Source organism: Equus asinus, chromosome 8 (assembly GCF_041296235.1).
Source record: "Equus asinus isolate D_3611 breed Donkey chromosome 8, EquAss-T2T_v2, whole genome shotgun sequence".
Taxonomy (NCBI): Eukaryota; Metazoa; Chordata; class Mammalia; order Perissodactyla; family Equidae; genus Equus; species Equus asinus.
The window spans coordinates 39,371,259-39,396,947 of record NC_091797.1 but is presented as its reverse complement, the minus strand read 5'-3'; the positions used below and the strand labels follow the sequence as shown (position 1 = coordinate 39,396,947).

Genomic DNA, 25,689 nt, shown 5'->3' with positions numbered 1-25,689 from the left:
TTTTAATTCTTTGTTTAATAAAAATGGTTTGACTTCTGGGGGCACAAAACAGAGCATTGTCTTCCCTGCTGGAAGAAGAAAGCATGCTTCATAGAGTAAGAAACTTAACTATGACTACTGAAAAAACATCCACTACATAAAAACATTCAAAGTGAAAGGAGCATCACAGGGAAAATCTGATCTGTGAAACTAGAAAAACAGGGAAACACTAAATCAAGAAGGACCTTGACAACCATGTTTAAGAGTTTACACTTTATTCTGAAGACAATGGTGCACTGTCAAAGAAGTTTAAGCAGAAAAGTAAATTATCATTTTTACATATTAAGAAGATTCCTCAAATCCACTTTCATAGTCTCACCACTTAAATCAACATCCAGTTGTGGAGGATGTACACACGCATTCAACATATATAGAGAGAATAAGATAATTCACATATTTCTTTCAATCAACAACAGTTAGAGTTTACACTGAAACTACTTTCAGATTTTCAGAATTCCAGCTCATTTGTATGATATTTGTTAAGCATAAAGTTTTGAGAACATAGAATGCATAAGACATAGAATTACCATGGGAATTAAAAGATGAAGAAGAAATAGGTCCATCCTGAAGGAGTTCACATTCTAGTATGGAACATACGCAGCCAAGAATTAATTACCATGGCCACTGATTAGTAATATTAATAATTAGGTAGGAAGCGTTACAAGACCTCAAAGAAGAGAGCAAGTGGGGATTTTATGGCCTTCATAAAGTATATGATCCTTGAGAAAAGTCTTTAATTAGAATGGGCCATACTATATGGAAAAATAGGACAAGATTTACCTTTCAGATGAAACAGCATATTAGAGCAAAAGAATACATAATAGAATGGCCCCAAACTGGAATGTATACACAGTGAATAGCAAATTGTGGACATCTTCCCACAACTATGGGGTCCATAGAATAAATGCAGTTTCGTCTGTTAGAGGTGTGCTTTTTATATAATATTGTAGACATAGTAACCAAAACTATTTTTAAGCAAAGAAGTGATGTGGTTATGTAGTTTAGGAAAAATAATTCAGATAACACTAGAGAAACTGGCAGTTGATTTCGTTGGAAGATCTCCTAGATGAATTAAATGGTTCACACAAGATTAAAAAGATTAATAACTTGATAATAAATGGAAAACGTATGCTGGAAAGTGAATGCATTCTAAAAACATGTCAGAAAGAGAATCATCAAAGCTTTGATTCAGTATTGGGACCAAAACAAAGAGAAGAACCAAGGATAATTCAGGGAGTTCTCACTGGGATTACTGAGGGTTTGGAAGTGAGATTATGGAAATTTGATATGCAAAGGCAGGAGCTATTTTCAGAAGAGGATAGATTACATTGTAAAGTAATTGAAACTTTAAAGTTCACAAATAATCCATGTGTATGTAGCCAAGATTTCATTTGCTTTAATATGCAACTCAAGAGGGGGTCTAAATTGTAGATATGGAATAAAGATTTATCATACAGATAGGTGGTAGTTCGAGCCATGGAAATGGCAAAGTCTCTCAGGAACAGTGTGAAGAGACAAAAGAGAGTCAAGGATAGAATTTGGGAAATCTACACATTGAAGTTGATGCCAATGAGAAAGAAAAGTGAGACTCAGGGAGCCAAGAAATAGTAGAAAAACAAATAGAAGTCAGTAAATAGCATAATTTCTTGAAGGAGAGGAACATGATCGGTACCAAGTTACATCAAGTAAGATAACGGCTCATCTACCTTGTATGATGGGAAAGATTTTGTGTATCGAAGATTTCACAGAAAGTAGCTTCATAAGAGTAGTAGGGGAAGAATACAAATAAGAGCACTTCGAAGTGTTGATGCGAGGAGAACACACGTGGCTATTTTGTGTACCATCAAAAAGATTCTAAGTGAATGAAGGAGAGAGCTAGAAGAGTGTCTGGTGTGGGCGGAGGGGCTAAATTCTAATTTTATTTTTCAGATAGGATACACGAACATACCTTTAGGCTATGGATAAATAGATAATGGGATACAAGAAGCTGAAGATGGGATAGATTATAACTGAGTAACCAAGTCTCCTAAAAGTGGAAGGTAATAGAGTTAGTAGTACCATTGGGAAGCATTTTTTTTATCGAATCAGTAATAGTGGTGGGATATAACAAATATGGGAAAAAACAGGCTCAGAGACGTATGCTTAGTGGATACTTTTTTCCCTTTTAAGTAAGAAAAAATATTTCTGAAGACAAGGATGAAGAATTTAAAGACTAGTCATGAGGATGTAATGTACACTGGGGAGACTATAGTTAATAATTCCATATTGTATATTTAAAAGTTGCTAGAGAGTAGATCTTAAAGTTCTCATCACAAGAAAAAAGTTTGTGACTATGTGTGGTGAGGGATGTTAACTAGACTTATCGTGGTGATCACTTCACAATATATACAAATATTGAATCATATGTAGTACACCTGAAACTAATGTAATGTTATATGTCAATAATATCTCAATTAAAAGAATAATTTAAAGACTAGCTGAAAATGCAATCAATACTATTAAATTTGGGAGATGGAAGTTAAGCAGAGACAATAGGTTCACTCCTAGTCAACTTGGCAGGATAGGATTGACCATCTGTTGATGTCACCTCTCCAGAGCCCTCCTGTTTGGCTGCTCCCCAGAGGCAGCCAAACTCTGGATACCTGAACTGAGGCTAATGAGTTACATGGGACAGGACACTCTTAGAGCCACTAGAAAAAACACATCTTCAAATGTCTCAGTCCCTAAAGCATATACTTTGACTTTGGGGACTTATTAATATAACCCTCAGATGTAGTATTAGCCCTTTTATTCATGGACAGATTCCATAGAATTCATAGATTCAAACTTCTGTTTAGCTATAGATTCAATTGTCCACTCTAATTTATACTCACTCTTATGCAGTGAAACACTTTATAAAATGAGTGAACAACCTTCCTGGGAAAACCCTGGCGATGACACAGTTATGCTAACACTAATTATAAAAAGAATTGGTAATGCCTTTAACAGCCTGATGGCATAGCAATTTGCACTTTCCTTGCCTTTGATGATTAACCAATCTTACAGATTATCCTGCCCAAGATTGGCATAATTTAAAGCACTTTTTAAATACATGGATCTGTATTTATTCTAAGGATTCTGTTCTATCTATTTCATCCTCTAACATGTTTCTCTAGTTCCACAACCACGTACGACTTAGTAATCGCTGAACATACCAGCATTCATGGGAGACCAGCAGGCAGGTGGTTTCATCTGCCACATATTAACTTTCCCATCAATATGTCAATCTTCTAGTTTCATAAAACTATAGCGGTCCTTCAAAGACCATCTTGCTTCTTTTAGAAGGTTGCTGTATATCTGCATAGGCTGTATATCTGTAATCTTTGTTATTCTTCGATGGAAGAAGATGCCATAGTCTTAGCCCAACACCCATTCAAATGTTTCTAAGTCCAGCTAAGGTTGTTCCTTTCTCCTGATTCTTTAGACCCAAAAAGGTGGTGGTGCTACCTGCAGAATTGGCATCTATGCATTGGTGAGCTCTTCACTTAGAGTAAGTTCTAGACTCGAAGAGGAATCTGAACTCCAGATTAGCTAAATATCACTTCAGTGGAGAAGTAGAAGGACGTAAGTATTATCTCCTCCAATTCAAACCAAGTCTTCGGTGCTAGGTCTTAGATGCACACCATCTGTATTTATGTTTTAGATGTAAGGGGTAACAAAGGTATACTTGTATAGGAGAGAAGCCTTCATTGGATATTCATACCAAGTAAGGGAAATCAGTTTTTCCTCTTACTGTGGACTTCTGCTATCTACATACCAATCGGAGCATGAGAAATAGCAACATTATCAATAAAAACCTTAGCAATTATCATGCTCACAATGTACCTTATTTATGAACTTGGAATAAAATAGAACTAATACCTGCATCTTAGGCTTACTGTTGCATAGCAGGCATTTCTAATAAAGAACTGTTAGAATTTGACAGGCAAGGTTACATGATACTACTGAAATTGGTAGAATTGTGTTGCCCCCCAAAAATATGTTGAAATCCTAACCCCTGGTTCCTATTAATGCGACCTTATTTGAAAACAGGGTCTTCAAAGATGTAACCAAGTTAAGATGAGGTTATTCTCAGTTATGATGGGTCCTAACCCAATATGACTGGTATTCTTAAAAGAAAAAGAGAAAGACAGACAGGCAAGGGAGAATGCTGTGGACAACTGAGACAGTAATTGAAGTGCTGCAACTGCAACCCCAGGAAGCCCCAAAATTGCCATTAAACCACCAGAAGCCAGGTTGCAAGGATTGTCTTTCCCCTACACGTTTCAGAGGTCCTGCAAACACCTTTGTGTGGGACTTCTAACCTCAACAACTGAGAGACAATAAATTTCTGGTGTCTTAAACCACCTAGTTTCTAGTACTGTCTTATGGGACACTAGGAAATAATACAATGTAATGAAATTTATATTAAAATATCCATGTCAAGGGGCTGGCCCCGTGGCCGAGTGGTTAAGCTCGCGCGCTCCGCTGCAGGCGGCCCAGTGTTTCGTTGGTTCGGATCCTGGGCGCGGACATGGCACTGCTCATCAGACCACGCTGAGGCGGCGTCCCACATGCCACCACTAGAAGAACCCACAACGAAGAATACACAACTATGTACCGGGGGGCTTTGGGGAGAAAAAGGAAAAAATAAAATCTTTAAAAAAAAAATAAAAAAAAAATATCCATGTCAATTTAATTTGACTTTTGTAGTTACAATGAATTTTACATGTTTTTTTATCAGAATATATGCTTTCTTGATTCAGATCACTTTGACATCATATTCCAGACTGAGTCATGAGATATTTCAGTGATCTCTGAGAAATGACAGCCTATTTGAGAGCATTTTAAGAGCCTTCAACTGGCACCATGGTGGACTGGAGAAGCTCCTTTTCTCTGACTCTTAAAGCACAAGGATAGAGAGAAGAAGCAGAGGTAAGCACCAACATGTGATAAAGCAAATTCTGGCCACTAATGACAGTTTTATGATTCTGAATATTTTGAAGCAAGGCCTGATAATCTGGAAACTATAGAAATTAAGAACCATGCTGTCACTAAAGGATGTGCAGGGAGTGAGGAGAGTATATTCAAAATACGACAGTAGATCTATTGGAACATAAACCTACCAGGATTCAGTAAAGAACTGCAAACATTATGTCTTTTATTTGTTAAAAGCTACATATATTATCTCTTTTATTTGGAAGGAGAGAAGGTCAGGAAGTAGGGGAGGGGGAGCAGCCTTTAGCTAATTAGTGGGAGATTTGTGCTTAGAATCCATGTATCTTGATTCCCATTTTATTGCATTTTAGAACTTATTATTCCAAATTAATTTCACCCTTTGGAAACACAGGAACAGCAGCTACCAAAACAATCACTGAAAGGATTTAGGAATAAAAGAATTAGGGGTACCAAGAACCCAACAGGAAAGGCATAATAGAGAGGTGGCAGAATATCCTCTTGCCTGGTCATGGATTTTGCTAATAGAAAAGTGACGTTTACAAAAGATTAACAGAGTCCTGCAAGGGGCAACACAGCATTTAAAAAAAATCTAAAATTTGAATGGTCAAGACCGTTTATTAACTGTTGCTCAAGATTTCTTTTGTTTTGCCCCTGTACACATAAATGTCCATAACCCCCAAATTCACTTTATGTAACTTATTACAGATTTTAAACTTCTTCCATATTTTCAATTATTCAACAGATATTTTTTGTGAATCTACCACAAGCCAGACTCTTTTCTAGGCTGTGGTGATATTACGAAATATTACTGTTGTTTAGGTATTTTTTATTGTTAAACTTGCCTCGTGGAGGCTGTGTATGTGTGTTCGTGTGTGCAAGAGAGACAGAGTAATTTATTTCCGAGAATAACCTCTATGATTTTAATGGAAAATGTTTCAGATGAGGTTGGTATTTATAGGAAGAGCTGAGTGACAAGTAGAAATTAATTACTCTATTACATTGAAGAATTTAAAAAGAGAATTATGAAGTGAAAGAAAAGAAAAGAGTAAACATTGTGTTGGTGGTTTCCTGAGTTTTTCCTGAAAGTGGTATCATTGATGATGACTGAAGATCCATCCTCTGAAATATGAGGTTTGGATACAATGAATTCTTAAATTATTTCCAGTCTTTAAACATGATTTCAGGCTCCATACTCAAATGTTCCATTGGTGTATGTATTCAAATGTATTGTTCCCTTTGAATAAAATTGGTAATGGTAAATGCTATTATTTATGCTTCTTCAGGAAATATACTTTTTCTCCACAAAACAGAAATAAGAAAGCCAGTCTGAAATATTTCAGTTCTTCACGGAAAACAAAGAGAGAGGGATTAGGGGAGTACACATTTGCAACTAATTCAAGACAATTAGATTAGGTTTAATTTTTGGAGAAACTTGGATTATCTTTAGAGGTCATGCAATCATAAAATGACAGTGTCCCCTAGCAGTAGAGAACTCATGTCAGGGAGTCAGTTTTGAATCCTGCTTCTGCCATTTATTTGGTGAGTCACCCGGGAAAATTACTGAACATCTGTAACCCTCAGTTACAGGTCAGCAGAGATCACGATAACACCAGCTCATAGAGTTGTGAGAAAATGCATAGAAATTTTAGACCAGTGCCTGAAACATAGAAGATACTCATATATAGTACCTATTTATTGCTCCCTTTCTCACCAACAAGGAAGTGACTGTGAAAACGCTTCAAGCTACCAACCGAACTCTATTTACCCACTCTAGGAAAAAAGAGGTGGATTGAACAAGCAAGATAACAGTATCGAGTCCTCTTAATTCCAATTGACAGAGTAAAATGGAAAAAACTAATGACAGCACCTTCTCTGGATTCATTCTCCTGGGCTTCTCCGGCAGGCCTCAGCTAGAAACTACTCTCTTTGTGGTCATCTTGATCATCTACTTTTTGAGCTTTCTAGGTAATGGCACAATTATCCTTTTGTCAGTTTTGGATCCTCGCCTCCATACCCCTATGTATTTCTTCCTCTCCAACCTCTCTTTCATGGATCTTTGTTTGACTACTTGCACTGTCCCTCAGACACTGGCCAACTTTAAGGGGAAGGACAAGACCATCACCTATGGTGGCTGTGTGACCCAACTTTTCATTTCCTTGGGACTCGGGGGAACAGAATGTGTCCTCCTGTCTGTCATGGCCTATGACCGCTATGCAGCTGTATGCCGCCCACTCCACTACATGGTGATCATGCATCCCCAACTTTGCTTGCAGCTTACTGTAACTGCTTGGTTTACAGGACTTGGTAGTTCTGTAGTACAGACAGCATTGACCATGACTCTTCCCCTCTGTGGTAAAAACCAAGTAGATCATTTCTTCTGTGAAGTTCCAGTGATGCTAAAACTGGCCTGCACCGACACCTCCATCCACGAGACTGAAATGTTTACCGTCAGTGTCTTCTTCTTGGTGGTGCCCCTGTCATTCATCTTAATATCCTATGGTCACATCACCAGTGCAGTCCTGAAGATGAAGTCAGCCCAGGGGAGGCGGAAGGCTTTTGGAACCTGTGGCTCTCACCTAATGGTAGTGATCATTTTCTTTGGTACACTCATCTCCATGTACCTCCAGCCTCCCTCCAGTTATTTGAAGGATATGAACAAAAGCATTGCCCTCTTCTATACTCTGGTGACTCCCCTGCTGAATCCCCTGATTTACTCTCTCAGGAACAAGGATGTCAAAGGGGCGCTAAGGAGACTAGTGAGGACAACCATAGATTGAGAAAGAGCTAATGCAGGGCTTGCAGGCCAAAGCGCTTGTGCACCAAACTTCTCAGTGACTAGAAACTAGTTTTAACTTAATTTAAGAAATTCTTATAACACACCTACTATGTACAAAGTGCTATTCTAGGTACATAGGATATATCAGTGATCGAAACAGAGACCCTTGTCCCCATGGAGATAAACCTTCTAGTGGGGAAAATATAAGTTAAATAAGATAAGCTAAAAACAAACTGCAGTATATCATGAACTAGAATACTATACAACAATAAGCATAAACAAATTATAAGTAGGTACCACAACGTGAAGGATTCTCACAAACACAATGTTGATTGAAATGAGCCAGGTACAATTCATACTGTATGATTGCATTTCTATAAACTTCAAAATGAGGTACAGTGGGGGGTGGGGGGAGGGCACTAGGAGTGAAGTGGTGCACCTACAACATGACTAATAATGATGTACAACTGTAATTTCTCAAGGTTGTTAACTATCATAATCTTAATTAAAAATAAGAAAAGAAGAAGAAGAAGAAAAAAATTCAAAAGGTGGTAGTTAACATATAGACAAAGAGAACTGATCGGTGGTTAACAGGAGAAGGGGGTGTGGGGGAAGGGCACTAGGGGTGAAGTGGTGCACCTACAACATGACTAATAATGATGTACAACTGTAATTTCACAAGGTTGTTAACTATCATAATCTTAATAAAAAAAGAAAGTAAAAAAGAAAAAAATTGAAACTTGCAGATAAAAAAATGAGGTACAGTAAATCTGTGTTTATTGGAAGTCAGAATAGTCGTTCCTCTGGGGAGTAGTGATTGGAAGGAAAAATGACCCGGGGTGCTCCTGAGGTTCCAGTCATGTTCTGATTCTTGACCTTGCTGCTAGTTATATAAGGTATACAATTTGCAAGACTTCATCATGCTTTTCACTTAAGGTACTTGCACTTTTTTGTACATATGTTGTATTTCAATATCATTTACTTTTAAAAAGTTTAAATAAGCCAGAAATTAACAGAATAATATGATACTAAATACTTGTATTAAGTATGGACTGTCTGATCTATGGGATATCTTACGTAAGCTTCATGGTAACCACAAAGCCAAAATCTAGAGCAGTTACACTAAAGATAACAACAGAAGAAACAGAGCATACCACCACACAAAATCACCAATTTACAACATTAGGGAGAAACAATGAAAATAGAAAACAATTAATAAGGAGGTATTAGTAAGTCCTCTTATTTCAACAATATCTCTAAATGTAAACACGTTGAATTCATCATTCAAAAGGCACGGAGTGACAAGATAGCTTTTAAAAAATAATCCAACTATATGCAGCCTAGAAGAGACTCACTTCAGATGTAAAGACACACATAGACTGAAAGTGAAGGGATGGAAAAAAATAATCCATGGAAGTGGAAACCGAAAGAAAGTAGGGATAGATATAGATAAATCAGACAAAATAGACTTTCCACCAAAAAATGGTAACAAGAGACAAAGTCATTGTATAATGGTAAAGAGGTCAATTCATCAAAAATATATAACAGTTATAAGTATGTATATACCCAACATTGGAGCACATAAATATACTAAGTAAATACTAACAGATGTGAAAGGAAAAATAGACAGTACAGTAACAGTAGGGGACTTCAATATCCCACTTTCAGCCATGGATAAATCATCTAGACAGAAAAATCAACAAAGAGACAATGGTCTTCAACCATACATTAGACCAAAAGGACCTAACAAATATTGATAGAACATTCCACCCAAAAGAGCAGAACACACATTACTCTCAAGTGCACACGAAACATTCTCCCGGATAGACCATATAATAGGGCACAAAACAAGTCTTAATACATTTTAAAAGATTAAAATCATACCGAGTATTTTTTCTGACCACAATGATATGAAACTAGAAATCAGCAACAAAAGAAAAGCTAGCAAACTCTACAAATATGTATAAATTAAACTAAACACTCCCAAATAACCAATGAGTCAAAGACAATTAAAAGAGAAATCAAAGATATCTTGAAATAAATGAAAGTGGAAACATACCAAAACCTGTGGGATTCTGGAAAAGCAGTTCTGAGAGGGAAGTTTCTAGTGAAAAAAGCATATATTAAGAGAATAGAAAGATTTCAAATAAACAATCTAACTTTACTTATCAAGGAACTAGAAAAGAAACAAACTAAGCCCAAAGTTGGCAGAAAGAAGGAAAAATGAAGATCAGAGTGAAAATAAAGGAAATAAATAGCAGAAAAACTATAGAAAAAATCAGAGAAACTCAGAGCTGGTTTTTCAAAAAGGTAAAACTGACGAATTTTTAGCTAGACTCACTAAGAAAAAAAGACAGAGGACTCAAATGAATAAAATCAGAAATGAAAGAGGAGACATTACAAATGATACTTAAGAAATACATAGGATCATAAGTGACTACTATGAAAAATTATAGGTCAACAAATTGTGTAACCTAGAAGAAATGGATAAATTCCTAGAAGCATACAATCTACTAAGACTGAATCAGGAAGAAAGAGAAGCCTGAATAGACTAATAATGAGTAAGGAGATTGAATCAGTCATCAAAAACCTCCCAACAGACAAAAACCCAGGACCAGATGGCTTCACTGATGACTTCTAAAAACACTTAAAGAAGAATTAATGCCAGTCCTTCTCAAACTCTTCCAAAAATTTGAAGAGAAAGAATACTTCCAAATTCATTTTATGAGGCCTGCATTTCCCTACTTCCAAATCCAGATAAGAACACTACACAAAAAAGGAAACTATAGACAATATCCCTAATGAATATAGATGCAAAACTTATCAACAAAATATTAGCAACCCAAATTCAAAAACACAGTTAAAGGATTATACGCCATGACCAAGTGGGCTTTACCCCTGGGATCCAGAATGTCTCAACATATGCAAATCAATAAATGTGATACTTCATATTAATAGAATGAAAGAGAAAAATCAAATGATCATCTCAATAGACGCAAAAACAATTATTTGACAAAATACAACATTCTTGCAGGATTAAAAACCTCAACAAATTGGGTATAGAAGCAACTAGTTTAACATAACAAAGGCCATATATGACAAACCCACAGCTAACATTATACTCCAGGGTGAAAAATAGCTATCATCAGGAATACAAGAGACAATGAGCGTTGGTGAGGATGTGGAGATAAGGGAACCCTTGTGCGCAGTTGGTAGGAATGTAAATTGGTACAGCCACTATGGAAAACATATGGAGTTCCTCAAAAACTTAAACATGGAACTACCATATTGTCCAGCAATTCCACTTCTGTATATATATCCAAAGGAAATGACAGCAGGATACTGAGGAGCACATGTGTACTCCCAGGCTTATTGCAGCATTATTCACAATAGCCAAGATATGGAAACATTATAAGCATCCATCAACAGATAAATGGATAAAGAGGATGTGGTATATATGTATCTTTACAATGGAATAGTATTCAGTCATGAGAAAGAAGGAAATCTTGCCATTGTAACACATGGATGGACCTTGAGGCATTATTGTTAGTGAAATGTCAGACAGTGAAAGACAAATACTGTACAATATTATATATATGTGAAATCCAGAAAGACTGAACTCATAGAAACTGAGAGTGGATGGTGGTTCTCAGGGGTTGGGGGTGGGAGAAATGAGGTAATGGTCAAAGGATACAAACTTCCAGTTATAAGACGAATAAGCTCTGGGGATTTAATGTGCGGTACTGTGACTATATTTAACGCTATTGTATTATGCACTTGAAAGTTGCTAAAAGAGTAGATCTTAAATGTCGTCACCACAAAAACAAAATGGTAATTATGCGACGTGATGGAGGTGTTAGCTAACACTATGCTAGTAATCATGTCTCAATATATACACATATCAAATCACACTGTACACCTTAAACTTAATGTCATATGCCAATTATATATCTATAAAGTTTGAAAAAAATTAAAACAAGACATATTATTTATTTCTTTCATCTCACTTATTCTTCCTCTCCTAAGGCCAGAGTTTTACTACTGGTTAATACAAAATCTCTCTACACATCCTAAATGAGCGTGTTCCAGCATTATTCTATCGACAAACACAGCTCACTCTCTGTGATTCAAGTTGTAATCCAGGGCCTGAAAGAATGGCACTTTCAAATTTTCTAACCTATGTTTACGTATTATGACAGCAAAAGGGGTATAATCTGCTCCACGGAACTCGTGAGTAAGGCAAGATTCTGTCACAGCAGGTACTCATACCATCTACAGGTTAGCTGTTTTTCTTTATAATGTGATTTCCAGGAATAAACTGTGGTATGATATTCACTTGTGTATATTTTTACTTACTTTGGAAAACATTCGGATTACACCACTTATAAACCTGTACCTTCTAAGTGGTATGAACTAAAGGAAGCATACTTTCTTCTACTATTCATCTTCAGGAAAGAGTTAAGAGATTGATCTACAAGAGATTGTATGTGGAGTACATGCTTAGTGCATGTGTGTGTGTATGTGTGTAATAACATATTAACATATAATATTTTAATAAAAAAGTAATATAGAGGGGGCTGGCCCTGTGGCCAAGTGGTTAAGTTCGCGCGCTGCACTGCAGGCGACCCAGTGTTTCATTGGTTCGAATCCTGGGCGCGGACATGGCACTGCTCATCAAACCACGCTGAGGCAGTATCCCACATGCCACAACTAGAGGGGCCCAGAACGAAGAATATACAACTATGTACTGGGGGGCTTTGGGGAGAAAAAGGAAAAATAAAAAAAAAAAATCTTAAAAAAAAAGGTAATATAGATGTTACTTCAATTCAAATTCAAGCCAAAATATAACACGTCACGACAAAATATAAGGAGAACTATTGTTTGGGAAGTATGGGATGCTTTTTCTTTGAGGGGAGTGAATCCAGAGAGAGGTGGATTTAATACTAAAATTGACACGTTGTTGGCCAAGATGCTCTTTTAAATACTTTAAACAATAAGGTTCTCGGTCCCGCATATAAATTAATAAAGCAACATTCCAAAGAGAATCTTGCAAGACTAACAAACAGTTTTCAAGTACCTAAAATAGAGCCTTAAAAATACTTGGTAAGCTCCATCACTTGCCTAACAGCACAGGATCAGGAGTGAGCTTCTGAGAAAGACTTTGACAACTGACAGTGACATCCCAGTGAACGTGAGTATCTCAAATAACCCAATCATTAGAAGTGTCCAGGATGCTTCATTGAGACTACAGCGACAGGTATCACAACTGATCAGGTTCACCTTCAAAAGAGATTAAAACTGTCCTCAGAAATGGTTGTCTAATTAGAAGAACTTGCAATAGATTTTATTCAGTTCAGAATGGTTGAAATAAATCCCACCAATGTAAATCAATAGAATTGATTTTCTTAAAAAGGAACAAGAGGGGTCGGCCTGTGGCTGAGTTGTCAAAGTTCCGCTAGCTCTGCTTGGGCAGCCGGGGTTCACGGGTTCAGATCCCAGGCATGAACCTACTCCACTCATCAGTCACACTATGGAGGCATCCCACATAAAAAGTGGAGAAGGATTGGTACAGATCTTAGCTCAGAGCTAATCTCCTTCAAGCAAAAAAAAAGAGGAAGATTGGCAATGGATGTTAGCTCAGGGCAAATCTTCCTCACCAAAAAAAGAAAAAAGAGCAAGAGTGTCCAGTCCCTACAGCTATCTCAGGGATGCTATCCTCTTATGCCTCTTATTTGAGAGAAATTCATCTTCTCGTTTCTGCATTTACAGGAGCCCATCTTCCCAGAAAACCACATTCCTAAGACATTTCCATGTGCACTGGTTCCAAGAGTTTGAAAATCAGGTTTGATATATGCTACAATACCAAAATGATGGAAAAAAGCTCTCATCTATACTACACACTAGGATCAGATCAGAAGTCACTCACAAAGGAAAGAGTTGACAGGGATCTGTAACCTGTTCCTCCCTCAAAGTGAGCCTAGTCAGAGAAGAACTCCGGCAAACAGTAACTGCTGAAATGTCCTAACTAGGAGGTGCATGGGGGTCTTACAGGGTTGCTATATACTGATTGCTGATCTAGTAATTTTATAGCAGGATGTATCAATCTGTTTAGAATGTAGTAAACCTACAATATAGAGACTGCAGTTGTACTAACAAATAGTAGGTAGTCCTAAATCCAGAGCAATGCCACAATGGATGCATATAAACTTAGAAACTCCTAAGCTTTCTCTGTGCTGACTTGTACCACACAAGTTAGTGCCCCACATTCCAAAACAAAAAGCATTCCACTATAGAAAGGGGGACTCAGGAAGCTGTGTCTGACTAGATCAGGGACTCATAGATATTGCGTGTGTCATTGGTCCTGTTTTGTACATTTGCTATTGTTAATAAATTTTGTGCCACTTAAAAATTGTGTTTCAAAGATTGCTGGGAATATGTCAGCATACGAGGACTCTGAACTCACTTCCTGCCACAGACACAACCAATTTTCAACTGCTCTTGGAACAATTACTCCTGAGAGAGAACTGAAAACAGGATAAAAAGAACCCCCACAACAAGGGACAGTTCTGACTGAGGTGGAAGATGCAGAAATTCCTTTCTGGAGAGGAAAAAGCCACATTCTACCCATGCCACTTCATGGCCCAGAGCAATCTTAAGGTACAAAGCATTCTCTGGAGAAATGGGGAATCTGAGTAGGAGAGCTAAGCTGCTGTCAAACTCAAAAGAACCAAGATGACTGTCATAATATTTGGCTTTGCTGGTTATTAACAATGGGTAATACCCCCAGAAAAGCTATAGGACATAAGGGAAAGAAAAGCCTACTCTTAAAGGGCCCATGCAAAAATTCACCTGTTTCAGAAAGCAACCTAAAATCACCAGAAAGAAAGGTGCATTGTCTTTCGTGAAAAGAGACCCACTTGATAAGCTTTGGGCACATCTCAGCAAGAGATGGAACCTCCCCAGCCTGGGTCCACCTCCCCAGGAACTGAGACGTTGGTGGCAGCCTTTATTGTGACCTAATACAAGCATACTGACACAGACCTGGCAGAAGTCATTGGAGTTCCTCCCCTGGCCTGTTAGCCCAGGGATTTGCCCCAGTCACTAGAGCACAGACTTAATCCAGCTCAGACTGGGCAAGCAGCCTGCCCTAGGGACTAGCCCCACCCAACAGTAAGCCCTTGAGCAACTTGTGGGCCCTCATAGGCACAGTGGGTGGGACCTCTGCATTTGGGTGAGTGGGTCTGCCTCTGCAAGACAGGTCATGTGCAAGGGGCAGAGTGTGCATGAGGGATGTGCCTGCATTGGCAGCATGGGGCCTCTGCAGCAGGATGCATGGGTCCACTACAGTGTCTCAGGGCACGAACATGGGGCAGGACTGTGTTACTGGGTTCATGGGTCTGGGGGTAGCGGGTCTTGTCAGCTGCAGCAGACTTGTGTTTCTCAAACATCCCCATAGGGATTGACCCCACCTTCCAATGCCTGAAACAATTGTGTGCTGCCACTCCTGGGGCTGGTGCCACCCAGGTGCAATCCTGAGAGAGCCAAGAACAGGCTTGAAGGTCAGAGGCCTACAGCAATTGTAAGCCCTTGAACCTAGCAACAAGTCATGCTGGGAGAATATTCACTTAACAGAAAAGCTGCACAAAGGTTGTGCTATTAAACCTTGCAGCCAACTGTACTAGGGCTACTCACCCCAAAAAAACTGACTAAAGGGACCACAGCAGCCACACACAGCTGAGCATTATAACCTTTCAGCCAAGGAGACAGCCTAGCCTCCCCGTGCACCTGCAGCGAGAGCAACGTTGCCACAACTGAAGGAAACATGTAGCGCACACAGGGGACATTCCTGGAGAATTTGGAATTGGTGATGAGAGGTAGGCACACTGCTGGGCCTCGTAAAGCATCTCTTACAAAAGCCCACCTCTCCAAGATGAGGAGATGCAACTGACCTATGTAATATGTAGATATAAACACAGAGAAAGAGACAAAATGAGGAGACAAAGGATATGTTCCAAATAAGAGAACAAGGCAAATCCTCAGAAAAAGAACTAAACAAAACAGAAATAAACAATCTACCAGACAAAGAGTACAACGTCATAGGCATAAGGATGCTCACTGATCTTGGGAGAACAACAGATGAATTCCATGAGAACTTCAGTAGATAATTGTAAAATATAAAAAAGAACCTATCACAACTGAAGAATACAATAACAGACATGAAAAATTCACTAGAATTCAATAGCAGAGTAGATGATACAGAAGAACAGATCAGTAAGCTAGACGAAAGACTAGAGGAAGTCACTAAAGAGGAACGGAAAAAGGAAAAAAGAATGAAAAAGGATGAGGACAATCTAAGGGACCTCTGGAACAACATCAAGCACACTAACATTTATATAATAAGTGTCCCAGAAGAAGAAGACAGAAAGGGGCAGAGAATCCATTTGAAGAAATAGAAGTTGAAAACTTTCATAGCCTAAGGAAGGAAACAGACAGGTACAGGAAGAACAGGGAACATCAAACAAGATAAACCCAAAGAGGCCCACACCAAGACACATTATAATTAAAATGTCAAGAATTAAACATAAAGAGAGAATCTTAAAAAATGCAAGAGAAAGGCAGCAAGTGACATAAAAATGAAACCCCATAAGGCTATCAGCTGACTTCTCAGCTGAAACCTCACATGCTAGAAGGGAGTGGCATGATATATTTAAAGTGTTGAAAAGAAAAAACCTAGAGCTAAGAAAACTCTGCCAGGCAAGGTTATCCTTCACAATGGAAGGAGAAATAAAGAGTCTCCCAGACAAGTAAAAACTAAAGGAGTTTATCACCAAGAAGCCAGCCTTACAAGAAATGCTAAGGGGACTTATTAAGTGGAAAAGAAAGACCACAAATAGAAATTATAAAGTTTTCAAAAACAATAACAATAAAATCACTGGGAAAGGCAAATATACAGTAAAGATAGCAGAGCAACAAACTATGAAGCTAATATGAAGGTCAAAAGACAAAAGTACCAAAATTATCAATTTCCATGATAAGAGGGTAATGAATACACACAAAGAAAAGTGGATAATTATGATATCAAAAACATAAAATGTGGGAAGAGGAGAGTAACAGAGTAGAGCTTTTAGCAAGAGGTCAAACTTAAGAGAACATCAACTTAATGTAGATTGCTAGTCACATAGATTATTATATATGAACCTCATGGTAATAACAAACCAGGACCCTATAATAAGTACACAGAAAATTTTGAGAAAGGAACTCAAAAATAATACTAAAGAAAGCCATCAAACCACAGTGGAAGAGAGCTAAGAGAAGAAGAAAGGAACAGAGAACTACTAAAACACTCAGAAAAAAGGTAATGAAATGGCAATAAGTACATACTGATCAATAGCTACTTTAAATGTCAATAGACTAAATCCATCAATCAAAAGACATAGGGTGGCTGATTGGATAAAAAAACAAGACCCATATATATGTTGCATACAAGAGACACACTTCAGACCTAAAGACAGCCACAAACTGGAAGTGAATGGATGGAAAAACTACTCCATGAAAATGGCACGAAAAAAAAGCTGGGGAAGCAATATTTATATCAAACAGAACAGACTTTAAAACAAAAACTGTAACAAGAGACAAAGAAGGGCACTACATAATGACAAAGGGAACAATTCAACGAGAGGATATAACACTTGTAATTATCTATGCACACAACATAGCAGCACCTAAATATATAAAGCAATTATTAACAGACGTAAAAGGAGAAATAGACAGTAACAATAATAGTAGGGGACTTTGACACTTCTCTTACATCAATGGATAGATCAACCAAAACAGAAGATCAATAAGGAAACCTTGGCCTTAAATGACACATTAGACCAGAAGGACTTCGTAGATATACATAAAACATTCCATTCAAAAACCACAGAACACACATTGTTTTTGAAAGCACATGGAACATTCTCCAAGATAGGTCACATGTTAGTCCACAAACAAGTCTCAATAAATTTAAGTTGATTGAAATAATACCAAATATCTTTTCTGACCACAATGCTATGAAACTAAAAATCAACTACAAGAAGAAAATGGGAAAAGCCACAAATATGTGCAGGTTAACCAAATGCTACTGGACAACTATTGGTGCATGAAGAAATGAAAGGAGAAATCAAAAAATACTTGGTGACAAATGAAAATACGACACACCAAAATTTATGGGATACAGCAAAACTAGTTCTAAGAGAAAAGTTTATAACAATAAAGCCCTATATCAACAAACAAGAAAAATCTCAGATAAAATATCTAACCATGCACCTATGGGATCTCGAGAAACAACAAATGAAGCCCAAAATCAGTAGAAGTAAGGACATAAATAAAAGAAAGACTTAAAAAAATCAACAGGAAAGAAATAAATGAAACTAATAGCTGGTTCTTTGAAAGGATAAACAAAATTGACAAACCTTTAGGTACACTCACCAAGATAAAAAGGGAGAAGACTCTAATAAATAAATAAAATCAGAAACGAAAAAAGAGAAATTACAATGGACACCTCAGAAAAAAAAGATTTTAAGAGAATACTACAAAGCTATATGCCAACAAATTGAATAATCTAGAAAAAAGGATAAATTCTTATAATCATACAACCTTCAAAAACTGAATCAAGAAGAAATGGAGAATTTGAATAGACCAGTCACCAGCAAGGAGATTGAAACAGTAATCAAAAACCCTCCCCAAAAATAAAAGTCTGGAACCAAATGTCTTCCCTGGTGAATTCTACCAAACATCCAAAGAAGACTTAATACCTATCCTTCTCAAACACTTACAAAAAACGAAGAGAAAGGGAACCTTGCAACCTCACTCTATGAGGTGAACACTACCATGATACGAAAACCAGACAAGGATAACATAAAAAAAGAAAATTACAGCCCAATATCACTGATGAGCATCAATGCAAAAATCCTCAACAAAATACTAGCAAATCGAATACAACAGTACATTTAAAAGATCATACACTCTGATCAAGTTAGATTTATTCCAGGAATTCAGGGATGGTTCAACATTAGGACATCAATCGACATGATACTCCACATTAACAAAATGAAGAATAAAAACCACATGATCACGTCAACAGATGATGAAGAGAATGCATTTAACAAGATACAGCAAGATTTATGATAACCACTCTGAATAAAATGGATATAGAAGCAAAGTACCTCAACATAATGAAGGCCGTATATGACAAACTCACAGCCAATATCATACTCAACAGAGATAAACTTAAAGCTATCCCTCTAAGAACAGGAACCAGACAAAGATGCCTATTTTCACCACTCTTATTTAACATAGTATTGGAAGTCCTAGAAAGAAGAATCAGGCAAGAAAAAGAAGTAAAAGGGATCCAAATTGGAAAGAAAGAAGTAAAAGTGTCACTATTTGCAGAGGCCATGATTTTATATGTAGAGAACCCAAAAGAGTCCATTTCTGAAAGAAACTTTCAGAAATAATAAATGAATACAGTAAAGTTGCAGGATACAAAATCAACATGCAAAAATCAGTTGCATTTCCATACACTAACAACAAAGCAACAGAAAGAGAAATTAAGAATACAATCCCATTTGCAAGTACAAAAAAAGAATAAAATATCTAGGAATTAATTTAACCAAAGAAATGAAAGATCTGTACACTGAAAACTATAAAACATTGTTGGTAGAAATTGAAGAAGACACAAAGAATGGAAAGATATTCCGCGCTCTTGCATTGGAAGAATTAACATAGTTAAAATGTCTATACTTCCTAAAGCAACCTACAGATTCAACATAATCCCTATCAGAGTTCCAATGATATTTTTCACAGAAATAGAACAAACAATCTTAAAATTTGTATGGAACAAGAAAAGACCCCAAATAACCAAAGGAATCCTGAGAAAAAAGAACAAATCTACAGGTATCACACTCCCTGATTTCAAAATATACTACAAAGCTATAGGAATCAAAACAGCATGGTACTCGCACAAAAACAGACACACAGATCAATGGAACAGAATTGAGAGCCCAGAAATAAACACACACACCTATGGAGAGCTAATTTTCGCCAAGGGAGCCAAGAACATACAATGGAGAAAGGAAAGCACCTTCAGTAAATAGTGTTGGGAAAACTGGATGGTCACGTGCAAAAGAATGAAAGTAGACCATTATCTCACACAATACACAAAAATCAACTCAAAGCGTATTAAAGAATAGAAAAAAGAAACACATGGGTCTACATCAAACTGAAAAGCTTCTGCACAGCAAAGGAAACTATCAAAAAAATGAGAAGATAACCTCACAATCGGGAGAAGATATTTGCAAATCATGTGTCTGATAAGGGGTTAATATCCAAAATTTATTTTTTTTAAAAAAGAACACATACATTTCTACAACAAGAAAACTAAGACCCCAATGAAAGATTGGGCAAAAGATCTGAACAGACATTTTTCCAAAGATATACAGATGGCCAACAGGCACATGAAAAGATGTCCAACATCACTAATTTAAATTATCAGGGAAGTGAAAATCAAAACTACAATGAGATATAATCTCATGCCCATCAGAATGACTATAATTAACAAGACAAGAAATAACAAGTGTTGGAGAGGATGTGGAGAGAAGGGAACTCTCACACACTGCTGGTGGGAGTGCAAACTGGTGCAGCCACTATGGAAAACAGTATGGAGATTCCTCAAAAGCTTAAGAATAGAACTACCATAAGATCTAGCTATTCCACTGCTGAGTGTTTATCCAAATACATGAAAACATGAATGTGTAAAGATACGTTCACCCCTATGTTCATTGCAGCATTATTCACAATAGCCAAGATTTGGAAGAAACCTACGTGCTCATCAAGAGATAAAGATAAGGAAGATGTGGTATATAGACACAGTAGAATCCTATTCAGCCGTAAAAAAGATGAAATCTTGCCATTTGTGACAACACGGATGGACCATGAGGGTATTATGCTAAGCCAAATAAGTAATAGGGAGAAAGTCAAATACTCACGACCTCACTTATAAGTAGAAGATTAAAAACAACAAAAAACAAATACATAGAGACAGAGATTGGATTGGTGGTTCCCAAAGGGGAAGTGGGGAAGGAGGAGAGTGAAAAGGGTGATTAGGCACATGTGTATGGTGATGGATGGTAATTAGTATTTGGGTGGTGAACATGATATAATCTATAAGAAATCAAAATATGAAGTACATCTGAAATTTATATACTGTTAAAAAGTGATGTTATCTCAATAAAAAAATTTTAAAACAGAATTCACTTTAAGTGATGATACTCAAAAGAAAATGTGTTTCTTGTGAGTTTGACTCACATTTGGGGTCTCTGAGATCACTCACCACTTGAGCCAGTGGTGTGTCCTGTTGCTCAGAGGACGCAAGGCCTGGAAAAATCCATGAATTGCTCTAGGGCATAATGATACTCGGGAACTCCAGATGCTCAACACAGATGGGACAAAAGAATTTAGCCTAGCCCTGGGTACTATCACTACTGCCTTACCACAGTTGTTGGTGAGAATTCAAAAGGAAACAGTCCAAATAATTTTGGGGGCCATTGACACAATCCTGTAGTCTGTTATAGACAAAGCATGGAGAGCATGAGAAAGTAGAGTTCTTCGATCCCATTTGAAAAATGTCACAGCACAATACTGAACTTGTGTTTGGTCTCTTGTTCAATTTTTTTTTTTTAATTTTATCATGGGGCTTAGAGATCTTTATTATCGGTAATTCATTTCCAAGTAATGTAACTATTCAAGTGCGATTCACGTGTTTACTTAAAGGAAATAAATCCATTTGGTGGCAGCATTTTGTGTGTCATTAAGAGCTCAGAAGTAGTTTTTCAGCCAGAACAATAGTCTCTGTAGTGTCGACGCAAATAACCAATAATTATTTCAATGCAAAAGAAAAGAAAAGAGTTTTATTTGAAACAAACCAACAACTATATCCTGGGAGTCTCAGCCATCACAGGGGAAGCAAAGGGCCTGGAGAAAAGTGATTTTTAGCATAGATATATACCTTTTAGAAACAAAGATACATACATCAAACATGACAAGGGTTCATTGCTGCAAGGGTTCAAGGAGATGTTTGTGACAGATTAGCACATACACAGCGGGTCAGCATGACCGTGGCATTATGGGAAGGGATACTTATCTTCAAAGAGTGCTGGTGTCATTAGAAGGGAGACCTTAATTCTTATCTTCAAAAGAGTACAATATTTTGCTTTTAGGTAATGATTAAAGCAGACATACCATACACATTTGACAGGCCAAAACTCAGGCTTCTTTGGTTCAAATAAAATTCAGGTGAGATAAGTTCAAACCTGAATGGCTTCCCCATATACTTCAATGGATAAAAATTTTCTTATATCAGTGGCTTCAGGAGACCTTAAAGTTTTCTGCAGCAAAGAAAGTTCATTTAAAGGATTTGAAAGTGACCATTTGGGTCTACTTATCAAGGTGCTGTTGAGCAATAACAGAGAGTGGGAAATTTGTCACCACGGGGGGTAAACAGTATTCCAAAACTGTTTTCATACTGGTATACATTAAGAATTACTATGGTGCCAAAATATATGGTTTCCCAAGTGTTGACTTCAAGTGTGAATGCTGGGATGCTGTTAAGGATATAGATAGAATCTTGACCATGTGTATAATTTCGCCTAGCTGTCATTTCCACCTCGCCAACCTGTGTCTCATGCAAGATCAATTCTCATGAGCATGACCAACTGAGGGGGTTCAAGGCCCAGGAGGATGCAGGTAGTTGTCAGGACAAGAGACTATATAATAAGTTTTTACATATGTCTCCACCCAGAGACACACATGTACTTATCTGCACTGTACTACATATTGGAAAAATCTACTAAAAATCATAAACATTTCTGTGATGATACCACTGTCAAAGTTTATAACCTCCACAGAAAAATACACTGTGCATGACATTAAAGATATACAAACACTAGGATTCATATCCCAAAACAAATTTACACTGAAAACTGAGCTTTGAAGGGGATCTGAGGGCTAGAATGTCAGATTCAATTTTTCTGGAATGTTTATACTTACTACATAATTCAGAATTGAATGACGATTATTTCACGAGATGGCTGTTTATAAAGTTTAGATATATAGAGATTTTTAAAAATTAATACGCACATTATTCTTTCAATTTCCTCCAGATGAATCTGAGTAAGCTTCCACAAAACATGAGGTTTCCTGGGAATAAGGGGCCACTACTTACATCTGTATAATATGTCACCAATTCAAATTATGTGCAGTTTTGCCAGATGTGAGATACAAACGCCATGAGCAATAGATGCCTGAATCAAAGAATTTTATAAAATGGTAAGAAGAGAGAAATTTAAACGTATTTTTACCCTTTGGAAATTTTGCTGCATTACTGGAAGTAAAATATGTATAATATGAAATAGAACTTGGGTCACGTGCTATTCATATATGATAACATCCCCCCAAGTCAGATTTAAAAAACAGAATGGGGCTCACAAATTTAATATAATCAACATCCGTACCTCACATCCATGTTTTTTATGGCTATGTACCAAATTATAGGGAAGTACTACCAGCTAATGGCTACCATTGTCACCGGCAACATCGTATCACTCCCTCACCCAGTGATCCTGTGTACAGCCTTCTATGAAATGAATGCTGCATAATATGGCTGCCACGGTGGTGAGTTCACTGTATGGACTAACTTCAGAATGACTTTATCAGGATTGATGTTAGCAACTCTTTCTTTGAACTTAAAGTTTGTTTTTCTTACAGCTTCCCCCACCTACTTCTGTGAAAAACCTCTGATGGAGTCAACCTACAGACTTTGTATGAGAGCCCTGATCAAAGTGCCAGACTAAGTGATATCCCTCCAGCAATTGCTAGAAAATGCTAACAAGTTAATATTTCTTACAGTGTTTCAGTGGTTTTATGCTCTTATTTGGCTGTGTCTTTACAGTATGTACTTAAATGTCTTTTTGCAAGAGAAGCAGAATAATGTTTCCAAATGGGGTTGCAAATAAGAAAACTTCATAGAGCTTTTAAAAATAATAAATGTAACACAGATCTTCTAGAGACACTGAATCACCATCTCTGGAAGCTGGAATGAATCTATGAATGTTGATTTTGAACACACATTTTCATGGGACAATGAAGTAAGAAAATTCCCTTGAGAGTTCTTAGGGAAAATTTTAGCTGACACATGGAAGACAAAAACATCTTAAGGGCTCTGGTATTCAAAGACCTTCCATTAAACTGTTTTCCTCGCCCAGTTATCTGGAGTCATGACCATTCCAAAGAACATTCTTCATTGCTCCCTTCACATCCTTGTTCTGCAGAGTATATATGAGGGGGTTGATCATGGGAGTAACGATGGTGTAGAAGAGAGCTATGAACTTGCCCTGATCCTGAGAGTAGTTGTTGCTGCTCTGGAGATAAGCACAGATGGCTGTGCCATAGAACAGGGTGACCACTGTGAGGTGGGATCCACATGTCCCAAATGCTTTTCTCTGCCCTGCTGCAGACTTTATCCTTAAGATGGCCCTGACGATCCCACCATAGGAGAACACGATAAATGCAACCGGTATGAGAAGTATGAAGACACCTACAAAGAAGATCTCAGACTCATTGATACTGGTGTCAACACAGGCAAGCTTGAGCAATGCAGGTACTTCACAGAAAAAGTGGTCTAATTTATTTCTCCCACAAAGCGGTTAAAGGAAGATGAGTACCGTTTGCAATAAGGAGTTGGCAAAACCAATGAACCATGAAGCAGAAGCCATCAGGGCACAGAGACGGGCAGGCATGATTACTGTGTAATGAAGGGGCCTGCAAACAGCTACATAACGGTCAAATGCCATAACTCCTAAGAGAATGCATTCAGTGCCTCCCAATCCTAGAGAGATGTACAGCTGAACTACACAACCACCAAAGGAGATAGATTTGTCTATTCCCCTGAGATTGACCAGGAGCTGGGGAACAATGCTGGTAGTGTAACACAGGTCCAGAAAGCTGAGGTTGGAGAGGAAAAAGTACATGGGAGTGTGAAGATGTGGGTCCAGGTGGGACAATGCAATGATGGTTGTGTTTCCCAGCAAAATGAAGATATAGAATATCAAAAGAACCACAAAGAGGACCAGCTCCAGTTGAGGCCTGTCAGAGAAAGCCAGCAGGATAAACCCAGTGAGGGAGCTTGCATTTTTCTCTTCCATCCTTGCTAGCACATGGTTCCTATCAAGACCAAGCATTTAGAAATTTTTAGAAGGTGTCTTTAAAAGAAAAGGAGAGAGGAAGAGGTGAATCTATCATGATAAAAGACACAGTCATGGGATTTTTATATGCAATTGTTTTCAGAAGTGATGTACTCATTGAGATGGACATATCTTATACCAATGTAGTTCCACATTATCACAAAAAGTTATATCATTGATATTTAATGTAAGAAAAATCAAATAATAGACCTTGTGTTCCCATCATTCATGGGTATGAAAGGTCTGTTTCAGATTGAGTTTCATAAGATTTAAAGTACTATAAGAATACATGTACATTAGAGAAAATGAGAATGAGGGAAATACTGGAGCACGATCAGAAAGAATAAGAAAGAGAAGCAGACAGAGGCAGAGAGATTATTTGAAACATATATCTCAAAATTCTACACAATTGTACATACCTCACATGCAATAGAATATAAAGCAAGATAATCTCTAAAATACATTCAGATATTGGAATTCGTGATCTAGAATGTACTTATACAGAGGATTAAATTATATTAAAAATATCTCTTACAGCGCTGACTCTACATATTTTGGAAGTTTTGCTCTGTACTCTACCTAACCATTATATTTGTGAAGACTACCCTGGTCCTTTTT

General features: G+C 37.4%; 1 protein-coding gene and 1 pseudogene across 1 annotated transcript; one reads left to right on the top strand and one right to left on the bottom strand.

Annotated features, from left to right (window-relative positions):
- The first annotated feature begins 6,860 nt into the window (after positions 1–6,860).
- On the top strand, positions 6,861–7,793 carry LOC139046017 (olfactory receptor 2G6-like). Its single transcript, XM_070516779.1, has one exon. The coding sequence runs from the start codon at positions 6,861–6,863 to the stop codon at positions 7,791–7,793; it is 933 nt and encodes a 310-aa protein (XP_070372880.1).
- Positions 7,794–24,093: 16,300 nt separating this feature from the next.
- Positions 24,094–25,032, bottom strand: LOC139046016 (putative olfactory receptor 2B8; annotated as a pseudogene).
- Positions 25,033–25,689: the final 657 nt, after the last annotated feature.

Excerpts from the sequence above, each read along its gene's own strand:
- LOC139046017 (XM_070516779.1), top strand. The coding sequence starts at position 6,861 with ATGGAAAAAACTAATGACAGCACCTTCTCTGGATTCATTCTCCTGGGC.